The sequence below is a fragment of the Odocoileus virginianus genome, chromosome 25 (assembly GCF_023699985.2).
Source record: "Odocoileus virginianus isolate 20LAN1187 ecotype Illinois chromosome 25, Ovbor_1.2, whole genome shotgun sequence".
In the NCBI taxonomy this organism is placed as follows: domain Eukaryota; kingdom Metazoa; phylum Chordata; class Mammalia; order Artiodactyla; family Cervidae; genus Odocoileus; species Odocoileus virginianus.
In genome coordinates this window covers 49,154,904-49,172,899 of record NC_069698.1, presented here as the reverse complement: position 1 = coordinate 49,172,899, position 17,996 = coordinate 49,154,904, and the positions used below count along the sequence as shown (strand labels likewise).

At 47.6% G+C, this 17,996-nt stretch overlaps 1 protein-coding gene across 3 annotated transcripts in view; it reads right to left on the bottom strand.

Moving 5' to 3' along the window:
- Positions 1–17,996, bottom strand: part of HUNK (hormonally up-regulated Neu-associated kinase) — a 124,972-nt gene that overhangs the window by 54,733 nt on the left and 52,243 nt on the right. For all 3 annotated transcript variants that reach the window (XR_011483498.1, XR_011483497.1, XM_020898806.2), the window contains exons 3-4: positions 8,825–8,880; positions 2,744–2,879 (exon numbers count right to left, since the gene is read on the bottom strand). Coding sequence is in view for 1 of the 3 variants with exons in the window: in XM_020898806.2 (XP_020754465.2) it covers positions 2,744–2,879; positions 8,825–8,880 (192 nt within the window). In the remaining 2 variants the exon portion in view is untranslated. The remainder of the gene's footprint in view (positions 1–2,743; positions 2,880–8,824; positions 8,881–17,996) is intronic.

Genomic DNA, 17,996 nt, shown 5'->3' with positions numbered 1-17,996 from the left:
GGGTCCCCAGCTAGTCAGCACCCCCTGCACATGGCACCCCCTGCACACGGCACACTCTGCACACAGGCACCCTCTGCACACGGCAACCCATGCACACAGGCACCCCATGCACACGGCACACTCTGCACACGGCACCCTCTGCACACAACACCCCCTGCACACGGCACCCTCTGCACACGGCACCCCCTGCACACAGGCACCCCTGCACACAGGCACCCTCTGCACACGGCACCCTCCTGCACACAGGCACCCTCTGCACACAGGCACCCTATGCACACGGCACCCTCTGCACACGGCACCCTCTGCACACGGCACCCCATGCACACAGGCACCCTCTGCACACAGGCACCCTCTGCACACGGCACCCTCTGCACATGGCACCCCATGCACACAGGCACCCTCTGCACACAGGCACCCTCTGCACACGGCACCCTATGCACACGGCACCCTCTGCACACGGCACCCTCTGCACACGGCACCCCATGCACACAGGCACCCCTGCACACAGGCACCCTCTGCACACAGGCACCCCTGCACACAGGCACCCCCTGCACACGGCACCCCATGCACACGGCACCCTCTGTACACGGCACCCCCTGCACACGGCACCCCATGCACACGGCACACTCTGCACACGGCACCCTATGCACACGGCACCCTATGCAAATGGCACCCTATGCACACGGCACCCTCTGCACATGGCACCCTCTGCACACGACACCCCCTGCACACAAGCACCCCCTGCACACGGCACCCTCTGCACACGGCACCCCCTGCACACAGGCACCCCTGCACATAGGCACCCTCTGCACACAGGCACGCCCCTGCACTCGGCAGCCTTCTCACATCCTCTGGAGAAGTGGGAGGAACCCGGAGCTCAGCCTGAGGCTTGAAAAGCCCTGAGAGCCGAGCACAGCTCCCCAGCCTACAGGCTGAGTGGCCCTGAGCTGCACTAACCACCAAGCCACCCTCCTGTTGGTGTGAAAGAGGGTAATAGCTGGCCTCACAGGTGGTCCTGAGGATCAAAGGAAATAGCGGACTCAGAGCCTCAGCAATGAGGAGGCTGACCCCCACTAACATCTCACCCCCTGGCTGAATGAGCTGAGCTGCGCTTCCAGGGAGAGCCGGCCCTTTCTTGGAACGTTCAGGGGATTCTGGTGCCCTCTGATTCTCATTGCATCTCTGGTTCCTCTGAATCACCTCCAACCAGACCTCCTGCAATCCCCTCACTCACTCGCATTTCTCCGTTTGCTTCTCTGCTGGCTCTAGCACTGACCCTCTAGCTTCTAGGGTTTCCCTGGTAGCTCAGACACTAAAGAATCTTCCTGCAATGCAGAAGACCTGGGTTCGATCCCTCGGTGGGGAAGATCTCCTAGAGGAGGAAACGGCTACCCACTTCAGTATCCTTGCCTGGAGAATCCCATGGACAGAGGAGCCTGGCAGGCTACAGTCTGTATGGGTGTGCTAAGTCACTTAGTCGTGTCCAATTCTTTGTGACCCCCAAGTAGCCCGCCAGGTTCCTCTGTCCATGGGATTCTCCAGGCAAGAATATTGGAGTGGGTTGCCATTTCCTTCTCCGGGGGATCTTCCTGACCCAGGGATCCCACCCATATCTCTTGCGTCTCCTGCATTGGCAGGCAGGTTCTTTACCGCTAGTGCCACCTGGGAAGCCTGAGCTACAGACCGTGGAGTTGCAAAGAGTTGGACAGGACTGAGCTACTAACACTTTCACTCTCTCCAGCCTCTGCTCACCTGGTTGAAATGACTGTCCTGCCCGCCATCCCTCCCTTCTCTCCTTCTTCTCCTTCCTCCCTCTATCCCTCCTTCCCTCCTTCCTTCATTTTCCCTCTCCAGCCCAGGCTCCATGCCATGTGCTGGCCATCCCCAGAACAAGAGACGGACTCCACAGTGGCGACACTGATCAATACGGGAACATGGGGGCTGGACGGGCCATTCGAAGAGCTGGGAAACAGCGTTCCAGGGGAGAGCACCACCGAGTGCTGGCCGGGGCCAGGGGTGGGGTGGGAGGTGGGACAGATGAGGGGACTCAAAGGTACAGACTTCCGGTTAGAAAATAAACTAGTCACGGAGGTGTAGGGCACAGCCTAGGGAGTACAGTCAGGAACGCGGCAGTAACTCCGTGCGGTGACAGATGGCTCCTGGACTTCCTGTGCGGGTCGGTTCATAATATATATAAGCGTCGGGTCACCGAGCTGCGCGCCTGAAACTAACATGATATTGTACGCCAGCTGACTTCAGTGACAGGCGCAGTGACTGCACAGCCCAGAGGCGGGGAGACAAAACAGAAGACAGCTTGCGTGAAGAAGCCTGAGCAATTGGGGGCGGAGGGCAGTGGGTGAAGAGGCAGGAGAGGTGGGCAGGCCCGCGCGAGGTGCGGGGCCAGGGCCGAGGCTGGGATTTACGCTGACGCTGATGGAAAGCAGCGGAAGGACACGAGTGACTCATGAAACCAAAGATCATCTTGGCGAGTGCTCGGCTGTTTTCTTCTCCCCCCTGCACCTTGTTGAATTTAAATTTAGGGCCTCTTGGGACAGTTGGTGGAAAAACGATAGAAAGAACAGCGGTGGAAAGTGGGATCCTAGAGAATCACTGTGTATATATCCCAGGGCTGATCATTCATGCTCATTAAACACGCAAAGGTTATTTCATCAGAAAGGGGCCGTGGAGACAGCGAGAGGGAGACAGGTCATTAGAGGGCCGTTTTAGAAGCTCAGTAACTCACATGGACCAGACATCGATTTTAGGGCCGTATTTCTTCCTGGCAAGGAGTTCGGGAGCGGCGTACGCAGGACTGCCACACTGCGTGCTGAATGGGTCGGAATGGCCCAGGATCCCTGCACAGTTGCTCAAACCAAAGTCTGCAAGAGGACAGAACCAGCTCGGAATTAGAAAACTGTGGCCAACAAGGAGGGAGGTCGGGGGGAGGCAGCAGGAAAGGAAACATTCTCTGGGGCTAACACATCATTTCACATCCACCAGGAAACCCAGCAGCTGTGAACTGTAACCTTTGGATATGGGTCTCAAGACAGAAGAATGTCAGGCAGTGGTTCCCTGGCCAAACTGGAAATATTTTCTAGCAGGGCCTCACAATCAAATCCAGCGAGAGCTAAAAAGTATGCTGAACCAAAACATATTTTCATCAACTCTTAGGTTATGAGTCATCCAGGAAAACAAGACAGGCTTGCTTGCTTTCGAGGACTAAGGCAGGAGGAGAAAACGAGCCAACAGTCCTTGGAGTCAGCCTGCTGGCTTCCAAGTGGCCAAGGGGGAAGAGCCGAAGGAAGACTGATATTCTCTGGCGGGTGTTGGTGTCACCCCAGATGACACGCGATCCCACCCATTAAAGAGTTGACTTTTTTCAGCTGAATGTTTTCATTGCATGCAAGTCTCTTTAAAAAAAAAAATGTTCCAATGCATGAGGCAACATATGGTGATTTGAAGAGAGGGGGAAAAATACACCCAGTGATTTAGACAATGCTGAGCGTTGGCTGGGGGAAAAAAAAGCCAGAAAAATAGCAATGAGAAGTAGACTAAATGAACTCCTAGCAATGATCCAAGCAGTGATCCGTTGCTTGGATCCTGGGTGATTAAGGCAGGGGGCAGGAGAAAGAAGCACCCCGCCGCGCATCTAAAGCCACACTGGGTCCATTATGCCTTTTGTGCTCTGTTTACTTTTGATTTTACAGATAGGGCAGCTGACAGGTCATTAGTGAGCAGTTAGTGTCTGGTCCTCATCTGATATCTTTCCTCAAACTTTGTTGAGTGCAGAATTAAGATCATGCCTCCTCCTTTGAACTTCAGTGTAAATATTTACGGTTCTGGTCCCCAAAGAGAAGACTCAGCCCATGGGACTCAGACAAAAAGGGGCTGTGGTCAGAGACAGACTCCACATTGGGGGAAAAAAACCCTTGCCCTTTCTCAGCTGCTAGGACATACATCTAACTTCGTTTTTTCCTTCACGCTAACACGTCTCCACCTGCAAAGCCATGGCTCTTGTGGAAGCTAGAGGCAAGCTCACAAAAGAAAAAACCCAGTAGGGGCCGGAAAGGCAGAGTTGTGAGTCCATGAAGTTACTCACACACCACGGGTCAAGATGCGCCACAAACATCCCCCCTATGATCGTTGGGTTAAGCTGTACAATGCAAGAGCATTTCTAAATAGAACCTCATCCAGGCAGAAAACACATCAAAGCTCTGAAGGTCACCCAAACTCTTCAACTGAAGCTTGCAATGAAAAATCAGAACCCAAATCGGGATGGGCAAACCCAGCAGGAGCGCTGCCTGTTCTTCTTTTGTTTGGGAGAGTTCTGTTTTCTCTCTCTTAACCTCTCTCCTCCAGTCTTCTCTGCTCCCTACTCATCCACTCCTGCCCTCACAGACAGGGGCCCCTGTTTGCTTTCCCTTCAGCCCAGCTTGCACCAGCAGGCCCCTTCAGCAGGGCTGTCTTGGATTCATGTTTTAGGACGAGATCTCTGTTCCAGAGACTCTGAGGGCCCCTGCTATCAGGCCCTACCCTGCAGTATCAGTGAAGCTGGGAAAACTGGGAGGTGGGTCAGAAGTAGAAAAATGATTCTGAGCTTTCAGTTGAATGGCCATTTAGAATTCGCTGGTGGTCAGTGGTTGAGACTTCCCCTTCCAGGGCAGGGGCTGCGCGTTCAATCCCGGGTCAGGGACCACATGCCTTGTGGCTGAAACACCAAAGCATAAAACAGAAAGCAACACTGTCCACGGGATCGCAAGAGTCGGACACGTGTTAGCGACAAAACCACCACCACAGGCAGGGCGACAAATTCAATAGAGACTTAAAAAAATGGTCCACATAAAATTAAAAAAAAATCTCAAAAAAGAAAAATTTTCCCAAAGGAAAATTAAGGAGACAATCAATGGGTACAGAGCACTCACTATGGTAAGATGGAGAGATAGCACCATGGAATAAACATATTAAATGGACCAACATTTTAAGAATAATTTCATAAACAGTCATGTTAGAGGCCCAGTCTCCTGAGAACCCATACACGAAAACTCTCACTTCCTAATCTCCAAGGGTTCCATTAACTCCTTCAGGTTACTCCCTCAGCTCTTGATTTGGGGCTACAGCTAAGTGCTTGATCTTAAAAAAGGGCAGGGATGGGGAAGGGGGAAATAAGAGACCAGATTCCCCACTTGCTCCCAGGCAAGCTTGTGAACACTGGCGTCTTGCCTTGTCTTAAGCACACTTTCAAAAAGATAAATGAGCAGAGGTCTGTGGGACAGAGAAGATAAAATCTACATTTTAAGTGACTTATGGAGACCTAGCCAAAAGGGTTTAATGTAAAATATATTGTGGAGAAATAACTAGTGTGTTTCACATGCACAACTGTAATTATTAAAGCTTCACACATATGCCTATAATTAGAATTGTGAAACTAGGGAGAAGTTCGCCTCCCAGTAATGTCACACGGGTCTGCCCCAATTAGATTTGGTATACACATAAGCCAATTATCACTCAGTTTTCTGAGAGTTATGAAATGAATCTCAAAAAACACCCAAACAAACGCTGTCTTGGAAAAGTGACGTGCAAAACTGTTTTAAGTTGTGGCTGTTACCCTTTAAGATTATACTAAACTAAAAACGTCAGACTGCTTTCTTTTTTTAAAAGGGGGCAAAGGACCCTAATTAAATCAAATCTTTTTCCAGCTAATTCTAGTTAACTTGAACCGTGGCTTACATGGCTTAAGTAAATTTATTTAAATCAGATTATTTCAAAGAAAGAGAAACTGTTAAGAGAAAATGGTAATAGCTATAATCAACCTTTGAATAAACAACTAGGTAATTCCTTTGAAGAAAAGGTTCAAAGGGCTTTCAAGTTGCAAGAGGGCAGTTATAGAGACGTTTGATCCAAATTGCCCAACTCAGAAGCAACAAACCACCTAAGACACCGGGCTTTCTTTGCCTCAATCATCTCCCCTCTCTTCCCACCTACCCTGTATGAAAAAAATGAGGAAATGCAGATTCTGCTAAACAAAATGCAGTTCCCAGTTGCCCTCTGGGATGGTATAATATCTCTTTCCATTAGCATGTATGTTAGGGCTCTTTGGTTTTAGCGGGTCAGGAGAAAATAGGGCGCCAAGTGAGAAGTTCTAACAAAGGGACATCCAGTTATCAAAGCCTCCTTTGCAACTGTTTCGGGAATTCTGGTTCCTGACACCTGGTTTCTGACATGGCCCATTGTGTCCAGATGAGCTACGATGCCTGCCTGGGTACCAGTTCAGAAGCTGCCAAGCTGAGAGGCGATGACGCTGCCTAAAATGGTTCCTGGGATCTAAAGGTCCCCCCACCCATCTCAAGGGACCCGTGGGCTCTAATGTAGGTCTACCGTGTCTCCATCTTATTTGTACAGGTCTCCTCTAAGAGGGTTTATCACATGGCCAATGTGTGTGTGTGTGTGTGTGTGTGTGTGTGTATTCACTCGGCCAGGTGTGTGCTATCCCACGGGCTCCTCCATCCATGGGACTTTCCAGGCAAGAATACTGGAGTGGGTTGCCACTTTCTTCTGCAGGGGACCTTCCCAACCCAGGGATCGAACCTGCATCTCCTGCATTGCAGCCAGATTCTTTACCACTTAGCTACTGGGGAAGCCCAGCCAAAGTGTGAGCTACTTGCAAATGCACCCACTATTTGCAGAGACTGGTTCTTCCAGAATCTTCTCAGCAATGGAAAGGTCTGTGCTTTTCAACACTCTCCACTCTTACCGATGATTGTCTAGGGCTATCGCTTGAAGAGAAAGAAGAGAAAACACACACAGGGGCAGAGAGAGAGGCGAAGTGAAGGGCAGAAGCAGCATGGAGGGTGCTGGGTGGGTAAGGAGACCACTTGGCAGGGGTCTGCACTCTGCTGGAATCACCAGCCTCAGCATAGACAACGCGCAGGGGAAGTGAAATATTCTAATTCATGCTATAATGGACATCCAGCCTTCACACCGCCTGCTCTCTTACACACTCTGCAGCTTTAGGGTGACTCTGTGACTGTTCCCCACACATTTTCCAAAGACAAGTTCCAGGTCACCCCGCCAGGGAACCTACAAAGAAATCTCCTTTCCTCCATTCCTCGCCCCCCACCCCCGCCAGGACGTGGCTTTGTCTAATGCTGCAGACCTCGGAAACCAGGAGCAAAAAGACATCCTGCAGACATTTCAGAGTTTGCCTTGTTTAAGGCTGTGGCACCTGGCTCTCAGGACAGCTCAAGTGCAATAGTAAAACAATCTGATCTGAATCATCCAAGAATCTGCTAAGAATACATCCTAACGCATTTGAGTCAGTTCTAACGAGGTGGATGAACCTAGCACCTATGATACAGAGTGAAGTGAGTCAGAAAGAGAAGGACAAATACCGTATATTAATGCATATTATGTGGAATCTAGAAAGATGGTACCGACAGTGCTACATGCAGGGCAGCAAAGAAGATGCAGATGGAAAGAACAGACTTTTGGACTCAGTGGGAGAAGGAGAGGGTGGGCTGATTTGAGAGAACAGCACTGAAACATATACATTACCAGATGTAAAACAGATAACCAGTACAAGTTTGATGTGTGACGCAGGGTACCCAAAGCCGGTCCTCTGTGACAAGCTGGAGGGATTGGGTGGGGTGGGGGTGGGGGGCTCAAGATGCAGGGGACACCTGTACACCTATGGCCAATTCCTCTTGATCTGTGGCAAGAACCACAATATTGTAATTATCCTCCAATTAAAATAAATAAATAAAAACCGAATACATCCTATAAAATCCCTGGGGCGGGGGGGGGGGGGGGGGGGAGATCAGTTTCCTCTTAATTGTTAATGTCCCAATAATGGGTGTACTTTATCAACACCTGTCAATGATGCTTAATCACCCAGCCAAGAGGCCTGGAGTCCCTGGCAGCCTCTTGCCTATTATTGGGTTGGAAGCCATCTGGGATCCCAAGGAATATAACCAGTCATTTGAATGATGTATTTTAGAGTCTGGAGATGGTTTTCAGTATTTGCCAAACAAAATTTCCTTCTTGGGTACAAAAGCTAAAAGTCACAAAGTTCTGTTGATTCTTCTCTTTTCTTCTAATAGAAAGTCTTTTCAAGCCCTCGAGGCAGAAGAAATTACTTGTACTTGGGGTGGGAAAAGAAAGAAAGGAGTAAAAGATGAGGCTGATATCTGGGTGGAAACATGATGCCCTATATTTTTGCCAAGAGCAACCACACAGGTAAACAAAAGTAGAATATTTCTGGAGAAGAAGCCATGAGGTGAATTTGCTTATGAACCCTTAGTGGTGAATCAGCTATGATTCACTCCATCCTGGAATTTCCTCCTGACTGGCACAGGCCTCTAAAGCAGCCCTCTGTTTCACTCTGTACCATCATCCGTGTGCTACAGGCAGGGCTAAAGCAAAGACATTAAAAAGAGAAGGTAAGCTGCATTCCCTCTTATTTCAGTGCCCCTACATTCACTGAAAAGTGGAATAAAGCATGGCCAAGCTAAGAGCAGCATTTTTGAACAAAACTATGTTCCCCTTTTCTTAAGCTTTCAGGTGAATTCAAGTAAAAAGAACCCCTCCACAAGTTCAACTCCATCTGAATTAACAGAGAAGCAAAAGTTTGAAGAATCCTAAGAACATGTTTTATGTTTAAATTATTCAAAACCATGCTTAGATGTTGCAGGTAAAAGGAGATGAACTAGAAGTATTGTCTGGGGATTAGAAATAGACCATGGTAATTTTCAAAGTCAGAAATAAATAACTGAGAATTGACAACACAGCACTTAAAGGATAATCTTGCTTTAAAAAAAAAAAGTCATACCTATCAGCTTGATATTATTGTCTTCATCTAGCAGCAAGTTTTCTATCTTCAAGTCTCTGAAATAAACAAAACCATACAACATTTCAGATAAGCACTTGAAACATGGAATAACATTTTGCTTCCGAAGGGAAACGAACTGTTGAGAGCCACTTTGAACCAACCCATAAGGCTTGCTGCCAAAACTCACACAATCAATAAGTAAATATTTATGGAACATGATATACGTAATTGCCACAGAGTTAAAAAGCTAAAGGATTTCAGGGAAGAAAGAGAGCAAGGAGGGCATAACAAATCAGTTTCTGGAAGAAGTGGGCCAGAGCTGAAACTTGGAAGTTAATAAAACCAGGAGACAGTACAAGACATCATTCAAGACGGGCACTGCTAGGACAGTCGAGAAAACACAAATGTGACCATGTTTTTGTGAGATGCTGAGCAAAACCAGCCAGAGTAAGGAAGATTTAGGCAAACAGCTTCTTTTTTTTCCTTTTAATTGAAAACATGATTATCAGTCCTACAACCTCCATGCTTGGAGCCCAAGTGAAGTGAAAGTCACTCTGTCACGTCTGACTCTGTGACCCCATGGACTAAACAGTCCGTGGAATTCTCCAGGCCAGAATAATGGAGTGAGCAGCCTTTCCCTTCTCCAGAAGGTCTTCCCAAACCAGAGATTGAACCCAGGCCTCTCACACTGCAGGCAGATTCTCTACCAGCTGAGCCACCAAGGAAGCCCAATAGTCATCCACAAATTGGCAAGGGATGATAAACTATTCAGCAAGCAGCTATTACGGTAGACAGAAAAATAGACCCCAAAAATGTCAGGGTTCTAATCCTTGGATATGTGAACATTACATAACCAAAGAGAATTAAGTTTGCAGATGGAATGAAGATTGCTAATCAGAGGACGAGTGGCTTTTGATCATGGACACTGAGATAACTTGAGAGGTGGGAGGGAGACACGTGCTCAAGGTCATGCTGAGTGTGAGGGGTTGGTGGTTTCTGTGCAACTTGACTGTAAGCCCCTTGAAGGTACAAAACGTTCTGCCTTGCTTACCACTGTGCCCCAGGACCTTTGCACGTTCCATAACCTGGTAAATTCCAATGACTCTACATTAGCCAAGAGATCACTTGGGGTTCCAGAAGAAAAAAACATGGGTGAAAGCATAAGCCATCTATGTCAATGATCATGAGCACCTTAAGCTGCAACCTGTCAGCTCAGACACACCATGAACATTAAATGTGTGAGCATATTCTTCCCTTCTATATATATACAAAATGCTTTTTTCCATTGTTTTGAAACACAGCATTCTTGGTCCAGCTTTTATGTTTCGACTTCTGAATACAGACATAGCCAAAAGAGTTGTTTTTGTCCTCTTATCTCTATTGTGAGTACTAGAACAGTGTGGTCATGATAAACAAAAATGGTGACTGATAGCACTTCTTGGAAGTGCAGAGATGAGGGCAACAATACTTGCTAGAACTCTGGAGGCGCGGGGAGCCAAAGTGCCCCATCTCCTGGGGACAGGGGTTTACAACTTGGTCCCAGCACCGCTACCTCATCCCGTCTTCCAAGAGTGGCCAGAAATCTGGATTCGATCCCAGATTTTCAATGTGGGCAACAAATTCACAATTATATCCACAGTGCGTGGGCCAACCTTACAGGCAGATACAGCCTACAGACTACCAATTTTCAACCTCAGTATGGGTGGAAGCTCAGCCTTCAAAGGACATGAGATGCCCAGGGAGAGGGAGAAAATAAGGCGCCAACATGCTGGCAGGAACAAGGACGCTCAGAGTCAGCTAAGAAGGAACAGTCAGGCAAGTATTGGCATAGGAATGATGAAAGGGCAGCATTTCAAGATGAGAAGAGTTAAGGAGTCCAGTGCAGGAAAAGGTGAGCTCTAAACAGTCACCACTGGATTTCAGAACTGGAATCCTTGACCCACGACTTGTAGCCTCAAGGCTGAATACCTGAATGAGAAGGGAGATTGTGTTGAACCGAGCAGCTGGGGAAGGTAAATAGATAGTCCCCAGTCCACATGCGGGCTTCCCAGGTGGCTCACTGGTAAAGAATTCGCCTGCAGTGCAGGAGACTTGAGTTCAATCCCTGGGTCGGGAAGATCCCCTGGAGGAGGAAATGGCAACCCACTCCAGTATTCTTGCCTGGGGAATTCCATGGACAGAGGAAACTGGCGGGCTAGAGCCCATGGGGTCTCAAAAGAGTAGGACACAACTTAGCAATTCAACAACAAATCCATATGCGTTCACCAATGGGAAGGAGAATTGTACAAATGCTCTTTGATTCAAATAAAACCATACACTCAAAAAACTGTACCAGTCTTTAAAAGATGTCACCTATGTCCAGATGCAGGGTAAACCGCACCCCCCTCCACCATATAAGGTGATCCTCCTCACTTTTCCAAGGGGAAGACTCTGCCCCTCAGAAGGTTTTTTGGAAAACACAAATATATAATTTTTAGAAATGTAATGAAATGATCAAATGACTATTTACACTATGTATCTATGAAGCTGCACCATCCTATTTCAGAGCATATGCTATCATCTTAACATAATTACTTTAGAAATACTGTTCCCATGCCCTCACATCTTATGCAACAATTTCCTTCAGACTGGTGGCAGGCAAGAGCAGGAGTCTCCAGTGTAACATGATCTTTCAATTGACTGGATATTTGAGATAAAGCACTATTCGAACCTGTATGTGATATGCTTGTTGGGAATATTATCCCAAGCCATTTAAATAATAAGAGCCCATTTAAAATCTCTATAAATTACCCACTGAGTGAACTGATTTTAGAGTGGTCTCACAAACCCTCACCACTGTGAGTCATATCCCTTTAGCAACTGTCATTAAAGCCACACAAAGTGTCTTCACCTCCCTTTCCATTGGTTTTCTCAGACTTCTAGAGTTTCCAAGGCCATCGGTGAGTCAGGTCAAGGTTAACTGGTACTTTGCTGTTGAAAATAATGGAGATTATGCCTCATACTATGAGAGACTTTGCAAGCGCTCTGTAAGGCACTTCTTCCTTCCTGAAAATGATAGACTATGTCTTACACTTATATTCAAGCATATATGGTAATTCCCAGCCACTTGCATGGACTCACAAAACAATGTGCCAACAACAGGCCAAACTGTGAATTCTGAGAAAACTGATTATAAAGCAGCAGCACTATTTTAATCTAAAAGAGGGCCACAGTTTATTTCCAGCAAAATTAAACCTCTTTCCCTGGGAAGCATGGAAGCCACACGAAGGTATTAAAGGAGAAATTTGGTTCAGAACAAATATTATGAAGAAAAACAGCTTAAAGAGGTGAGGTCAAAGAATGCAACTGCCAAGAATAATAAAACTAAGCTGGATAATTCTGGGGCCACAAAAGACCAAGGAACAACCAACCGCAGTGATTAAAAGAAGGATATAAATGAAAGGCTAAAAATAAGAGAAGATGCAGAAGAGAAAAAAAAGGTCCCCTTTTAAAATAGGGGAAATGTCATAAAACCAGCGTAGAAAGTATAAATGTAATTACTACACTCAGTCGTGTCCGACTCTTCGCAACCTCATGGCCTGTAGCCCACCAGGCTCCTCTGTCCATGGAATTCTCCAGGCAAGAATACTGGAGTGGGTTGCCATTTCCTCCTCCAGGGGATCTTCCTGACCCAGGGGATGAATCTGGGTCTCCTGCATTGCAGTCAGATTCTTTACTGTCTGAGCCACAAGGGAAGCCCCCAAAATAAGAGAAGATATAGAAGAGAAAAAAACCCACTTTTAAAACAGGGGAAATGTCACAAAACCAGGATGGAAAGTATAAAAATGTAATTATTAGGCAAAAGGAGGGAAATGAAATCAGTTTTTCTTTTCACCTGTTGCATCCCCTAGACACCCACCCCAACCCCTAAGAAAAATGCTCACGGCAAAGCTGGTTAATGAGCATTTATCCATACCCTTTCATCAAGGTTTCTAAAATATTCCAGTGACAACCAAATAACTGCCTAAAAGTTTCATGACTAGTTAATGGAAAGGTAGGTATATCAGTCTCCACCCAGATCAATGTATCTAATCTATCCAAATGAAGGGAACAGTCAACCTCTTTTGGCTTTATTTCACCTCCTGATTTGTCTTTGGAGGTTTATTTACAAAGGAGAAGACGACTTTCCTTCTGACTCTAGGGAAAGAAGGCTCAAAAATCATATTTTAAAATGTCATTTTACCCTAGGTATTTATCCAAATGAGCTGAAAACTTATGGATACGAATGTTTACAGCAGCTTTATTCATAATTGTCAAAACTTGGAAGCAACCAAGATGATCTTCAGTAGGTAAATGGATATACAAACTGGGGGATGTCTCAGACAATGGAATAGTCTTCAGTCATAAGAAGAAACAAGTTATTAGGACTTCCCTGGTGGCCCAATGATTAAGATTCCAACTTCCAACACAGGGAATGTAGGTTTAATTCCTGGTCAGGAAACTGAAACCCCATGTGCCTTGTGGCAAAAAAAAAAAAAAAAAACAACATGAAACAGAAGCAATATTGTAACCAATTCAATAAAGACTTTAAAAAACAGTCCACATACAAAAAAAAAAAAAAAAAAAGGTTTTTTTAGAGAAGAAATGAGTTACCAAGTCATGAAAGTCATGGAAGAACCTTGCATGCATGCTCAGTTGCTAAGTCATGTACCACTCTTTGCAACCCCATGGACTGTACCCCAGCAGACTTCTTTGTCCACGGGTTTTACCAAGCAAGAATACTGGTGTGGGTTGCCATTTCCTTCTCCAGGGGGTCTTCCTGACCCAGAGACTGAATCCAAGTCCCCTGCACTGGCAGGCAGATTCTTTACCACTGAGCCACCAGGGAAGCCCAGAAGAACCTTGGTGGTGGTTTGGTAGCTAAATTGTGACCGACTCTTGCGATCCCATGGATTGTAGCCTGCCAGGCTCCTCTGTCCATGGGATTCTGCAGACAAGAATACAGGAGTGGGTAGCCATTTCCTTCTCTAGAGGATCCTCCCGACCCAGGAATTGAAGCTGGAACCTTAAATGTATGTTTTTAAGTGACAGAAGGTAGTCTGAATAAACTATGATTCCAACTCTATGACTTTCTGAAAAAGATTATAGACTTTAAAAATGGTCACAACTTAAAAGTTGAGAGTTGTGTTTTAATCTGCAGGAAATTTTAGGACTTCAAGCCCAGGAGGAAATATCTCAAATAACCCTGAAGGAACTGCTCCAAGGAGGTGAGGAGGAGAGCTGGTTATACAGAAGTTTTGCAACAAAGGCAGGTAGTCTGAACGTCAAAAAATTATAAATTAAGGAAAACCAGCTATCTCAAGTTAAGGAATTTAGCCCTTTGTGGTGTACGGGAAGATGCAAGAGTCTGGCCTCACTGAACTCATTCCTTTGACATGCACTTCAGCTCTCTGGGGCCAGGGTCCTGTATTTTCACATCCTGAGGGTCCGCAGGGCTCACTGTGGGGAGTGGCTGTGGTCTGAGGGCTACTAGATGGCAAGTATTCTTTGCTTCCTGAGTTCCCTCAGGGCTCACCAGCTCACCACTGAGGGTGGCTGCAATTACTGATGACTGTGACATCCTTTGTTTACTGATATGGCAGGAAATATTCCATTTCTCAAGACAAAACTACAGACAGGCAGATGATCACCAGTTGCCTGAGGTGGCAGAAGGAGGGCTAGAATGAACAGGTGGAACACATTATTTTAGGGCAACAAATTTATTCTGTATGGGCTTCCCTGGTGGATCAGCAATAAAGAGTCTGCCTGCGAATGCACAAGATTGAGATTTGATCCCTAGGTCAAGAAGATCCCCTGGAGAAGGAAATGGCAATCCACTCCAGTATTCTTGCTGGATAATCCCAAGGACAGAGGAGCCTGGTAGGCTACAGTCCATAGAGTCACAAAGAGCCAGATATGACTTAGCAACTAAACAACAACAAATTATTCTGCACACTATAATGGTGGCCAGATGGCACCATGTATTTGCAAAATTCATAGAATGTACAACACAAAGAATATCCTAATGTACCATGCACCCTAAAGAACCCTAATGTAAACTGTGTAAGTTAGTTAATAATAATGTATCAATATTGATTCAGCAATTGTAGCCAATGTCTTATACTATCACAAGATATTAATAATAGGGAAAACACAAGGAAGGGAAGTGGGAACTCTAGTTCTGCATGATTTTTCTGTAAACCTAAAACTGCTTTTAAAAATTAAGTCTATTAACTTTTAAAGTAACACTTTGATATTCTCCCCTTCCTAAGAGATCAGTACTAGGAATGCTATGCCCCTTGCCAAGCCTCACTCAGGATGTTCCATGTGGAGCATCCTTACCACCCGAAGTTAATTATGAGTCCATTCAGCACAGCGGGCCACTCAGACCCTCTGCCCAGCTACTCAACCATGACTCAAAAGGCCATGAACAATTCCATGAGGCCAAAAATTGAAAGACAACTTCTTGAATAATAAAAGAAGGATGAGGGGATTTCCTGATGGTCCAGTGGTTAGAACTCTGCACTTCGACAACTGGAGGCTAGGGTTCAATTTCTAATTGGTGTACTAAGATCCTGTAAGCCACATGGAGGAGCCAAAAAAAAACTAAAATTATTCACAAAGTTTTAGCGTTAGCATACAATGTACCAGATACATGTGTGTGAGTATGAGTGTGTGTGTGTGCACACGCTTGTCAGTCTCTCAGTTGTGTCTGACTCTTTGCAATCCTATAGACTGTAGCCCACCAGGCTCCTCTGTCCATGGGATTCTCCAGCAAGAATACTGGAGTGGGTTACCATGCCCTCCTCCAGGGGATCTCCCTGACCCAAGGATTGAACCAGGGTCTCCCGCATTGCAGGCACTGGCAGGCCTCTGTAATCCAGAAAACCTCCCCATGGTCCCTGTGAAAAGCATGGTTTTTAGCTCCACCCCGAGAGCAAAACATCTGTCTGTGTTCGGTGACAGGTTGTGAGATGGAAGGGAAGGTTCTGACAACTGACCAGTTTGCACCTGATGATAAGGCGATGCTCGGTTTCACATCTAACAGCCCTTGATGGGATCGGCCACCTTGCGGAGAGGAGAGAGCCGTGGAGGGCTCTTCCTCCAGACCCACGGTGGGACAAGCTCCTCTCTGCGGCCAGCTGACCGCAGGCAGTGTGAATGAGTCACTGGAAGCGCTGGGGAGGAAGGGAAGTGGTCCCTGAACGGACAGGAACTGGCTTTCCCTGGGCCAGTGGGGCTTCCAAGAGAACTCGGGACAAGTAAGACACGGGGCAGGGAGTGTGTGGCGGAACCGGTGATCACGACAGTGCTGGGGGCTGGGGTGGGAACGCTGTGTCTTGGGAGCGAAGGAAGCAGTCAGTGGAGTGGCCCTTTGCCCGAGCAAGAGGGACCACAACCCAGGGGCTTCTCGGCCCTTCTCTGATGACTGGGCAGTGCCAGGAGAAATGCCCGGTGGGGATCCTCAAGGCGTCCATCCCACCCCCACTTGCCCCACAGACCCAGCACTGGGCCTGTTCTCTACACTGTTTGAGGTTGGGGCTGGGGGGGTGGGTAGGCATTTTTCCAGAGATTGAGAGGAAGGCCCAAGGGGAGAACCCTAACCACCAGCCCTTTGTTCTGGGTTATTTCAAAAGCACAAGCTCCAACAGGCCTGACTAACAATTAAAGGTTCGCCCACAGGCGAGCAAGCATCCCTCCCCCTCCAGGAACCCACCCACCCAAAGACTCCTTTAAAGGCATCCCTTTCAAGATGGTAATCTCTAAGGTTTGGAGACAGGCCACCAGGAGCTCTGCCCTCCCAGACCCAGGGGGTGGAGGGGAGGACCCTGTTGCCATAACAAACATGGGGTCCTGGGGCGCCCTGGGGGAGGGAAGGTGCAGCTGCTGGGGAGACAGGGCAAGGGAGTGTGTGTGCACAGGCTTGCAAGGGGAACACACACTCATGCATGACAGTGCACATGTGTGCAAGCACTTCTGTGTGCGTACGTGTGCCTGTGTGCACACGCACAAACACGCTGCCCAAATACCAGGATGACGGGGCCTCACCCCGCAAGGCAGTGAAGGTCAGGCCTCTAACAAACCCTGGGCCTAAACTGGGGGGCAGGAATTTAAGAGAGCTCGCTCGCAGGGGCCACTCAGGGCTGAGACCCAAGACGAAAGAGGGGAACAGAGCGGCATAAAGCAGAGGCTGCCAGGGAGGGGAGAGGAGGTCAGAGGGTGGCAGGGGGACGGGGGAGAGCTGGCGAAGGCCTAGTGTGGAGCGGGGGCGAACCTGGGCCAGGACGGCAGCCCGAGAGTGGGGCAGACAGGCTCCAGGGGCCGGGGCTCGCCAACAGACCTGCCGAGCCGCCCTGGAAGAGTCACTTAAATGCTCTGAGCTCCTGATTCTTTCTTTGGAAAATGGCATCCTAAAAGGGGCCACCTGGCAGGACGGGGTGATGGGTAGAGATGACCAAATGGGCCCCTTGCAGCTGCACAAGCGCTGACAGATAAGAGGTGAGATGCTGGTGTGGCCAGGGGAGACGTGAAGCTAGAGGTTCTAAGACACAGTGAAGGGGAGGCTCCAGAAGAGATTTCAGATAAGTGACTCCCTCGTGAGAAGCACACAGCTGTTGTTCAGTCGCTCAGTCCCGTCCAGACTCTGCGACCCCACGGACCACAGCACGCCAGGCCTCCCTGTCCCTTGCTGTCCTTCAGAGTTTGCTCAAACTCATGTGCATCGAGTCGGTGATGCCCTCCAACCATCTCATCCTGTGTTGCCCTCCCCCCTTCTCCTCCTGCCCTCAATCTTTCCCAGCTTGGGACGCAAACGAAAGGTCAGATAGAAGGGGTCTGAGACAGGAGATGGGGAGCCTAGACCAGACTCAGAGGACTGGGGCTGGGGGAGAAAGTTGTGCCTGCGGAGATGGCCACAAGATGGATTTTAGTAATGAGCTAAGAATAAAGCATTCAAGAAAAGCACATAACTCCCCAAGGCAACAGGCATTTTGCAGTGAACAAGAGTTTTTTTGTTTGTTTTTTGTATATTTTTTAGTTAGGTTTTATCGTCAAAAGCGCTGTATTAAAACCAAATGTGGTATATATGGAATTTAGAAAGATGGTAACGATAACCCTATATGTAAAACAGAAAAAGAGACTCAGATGTATAGAA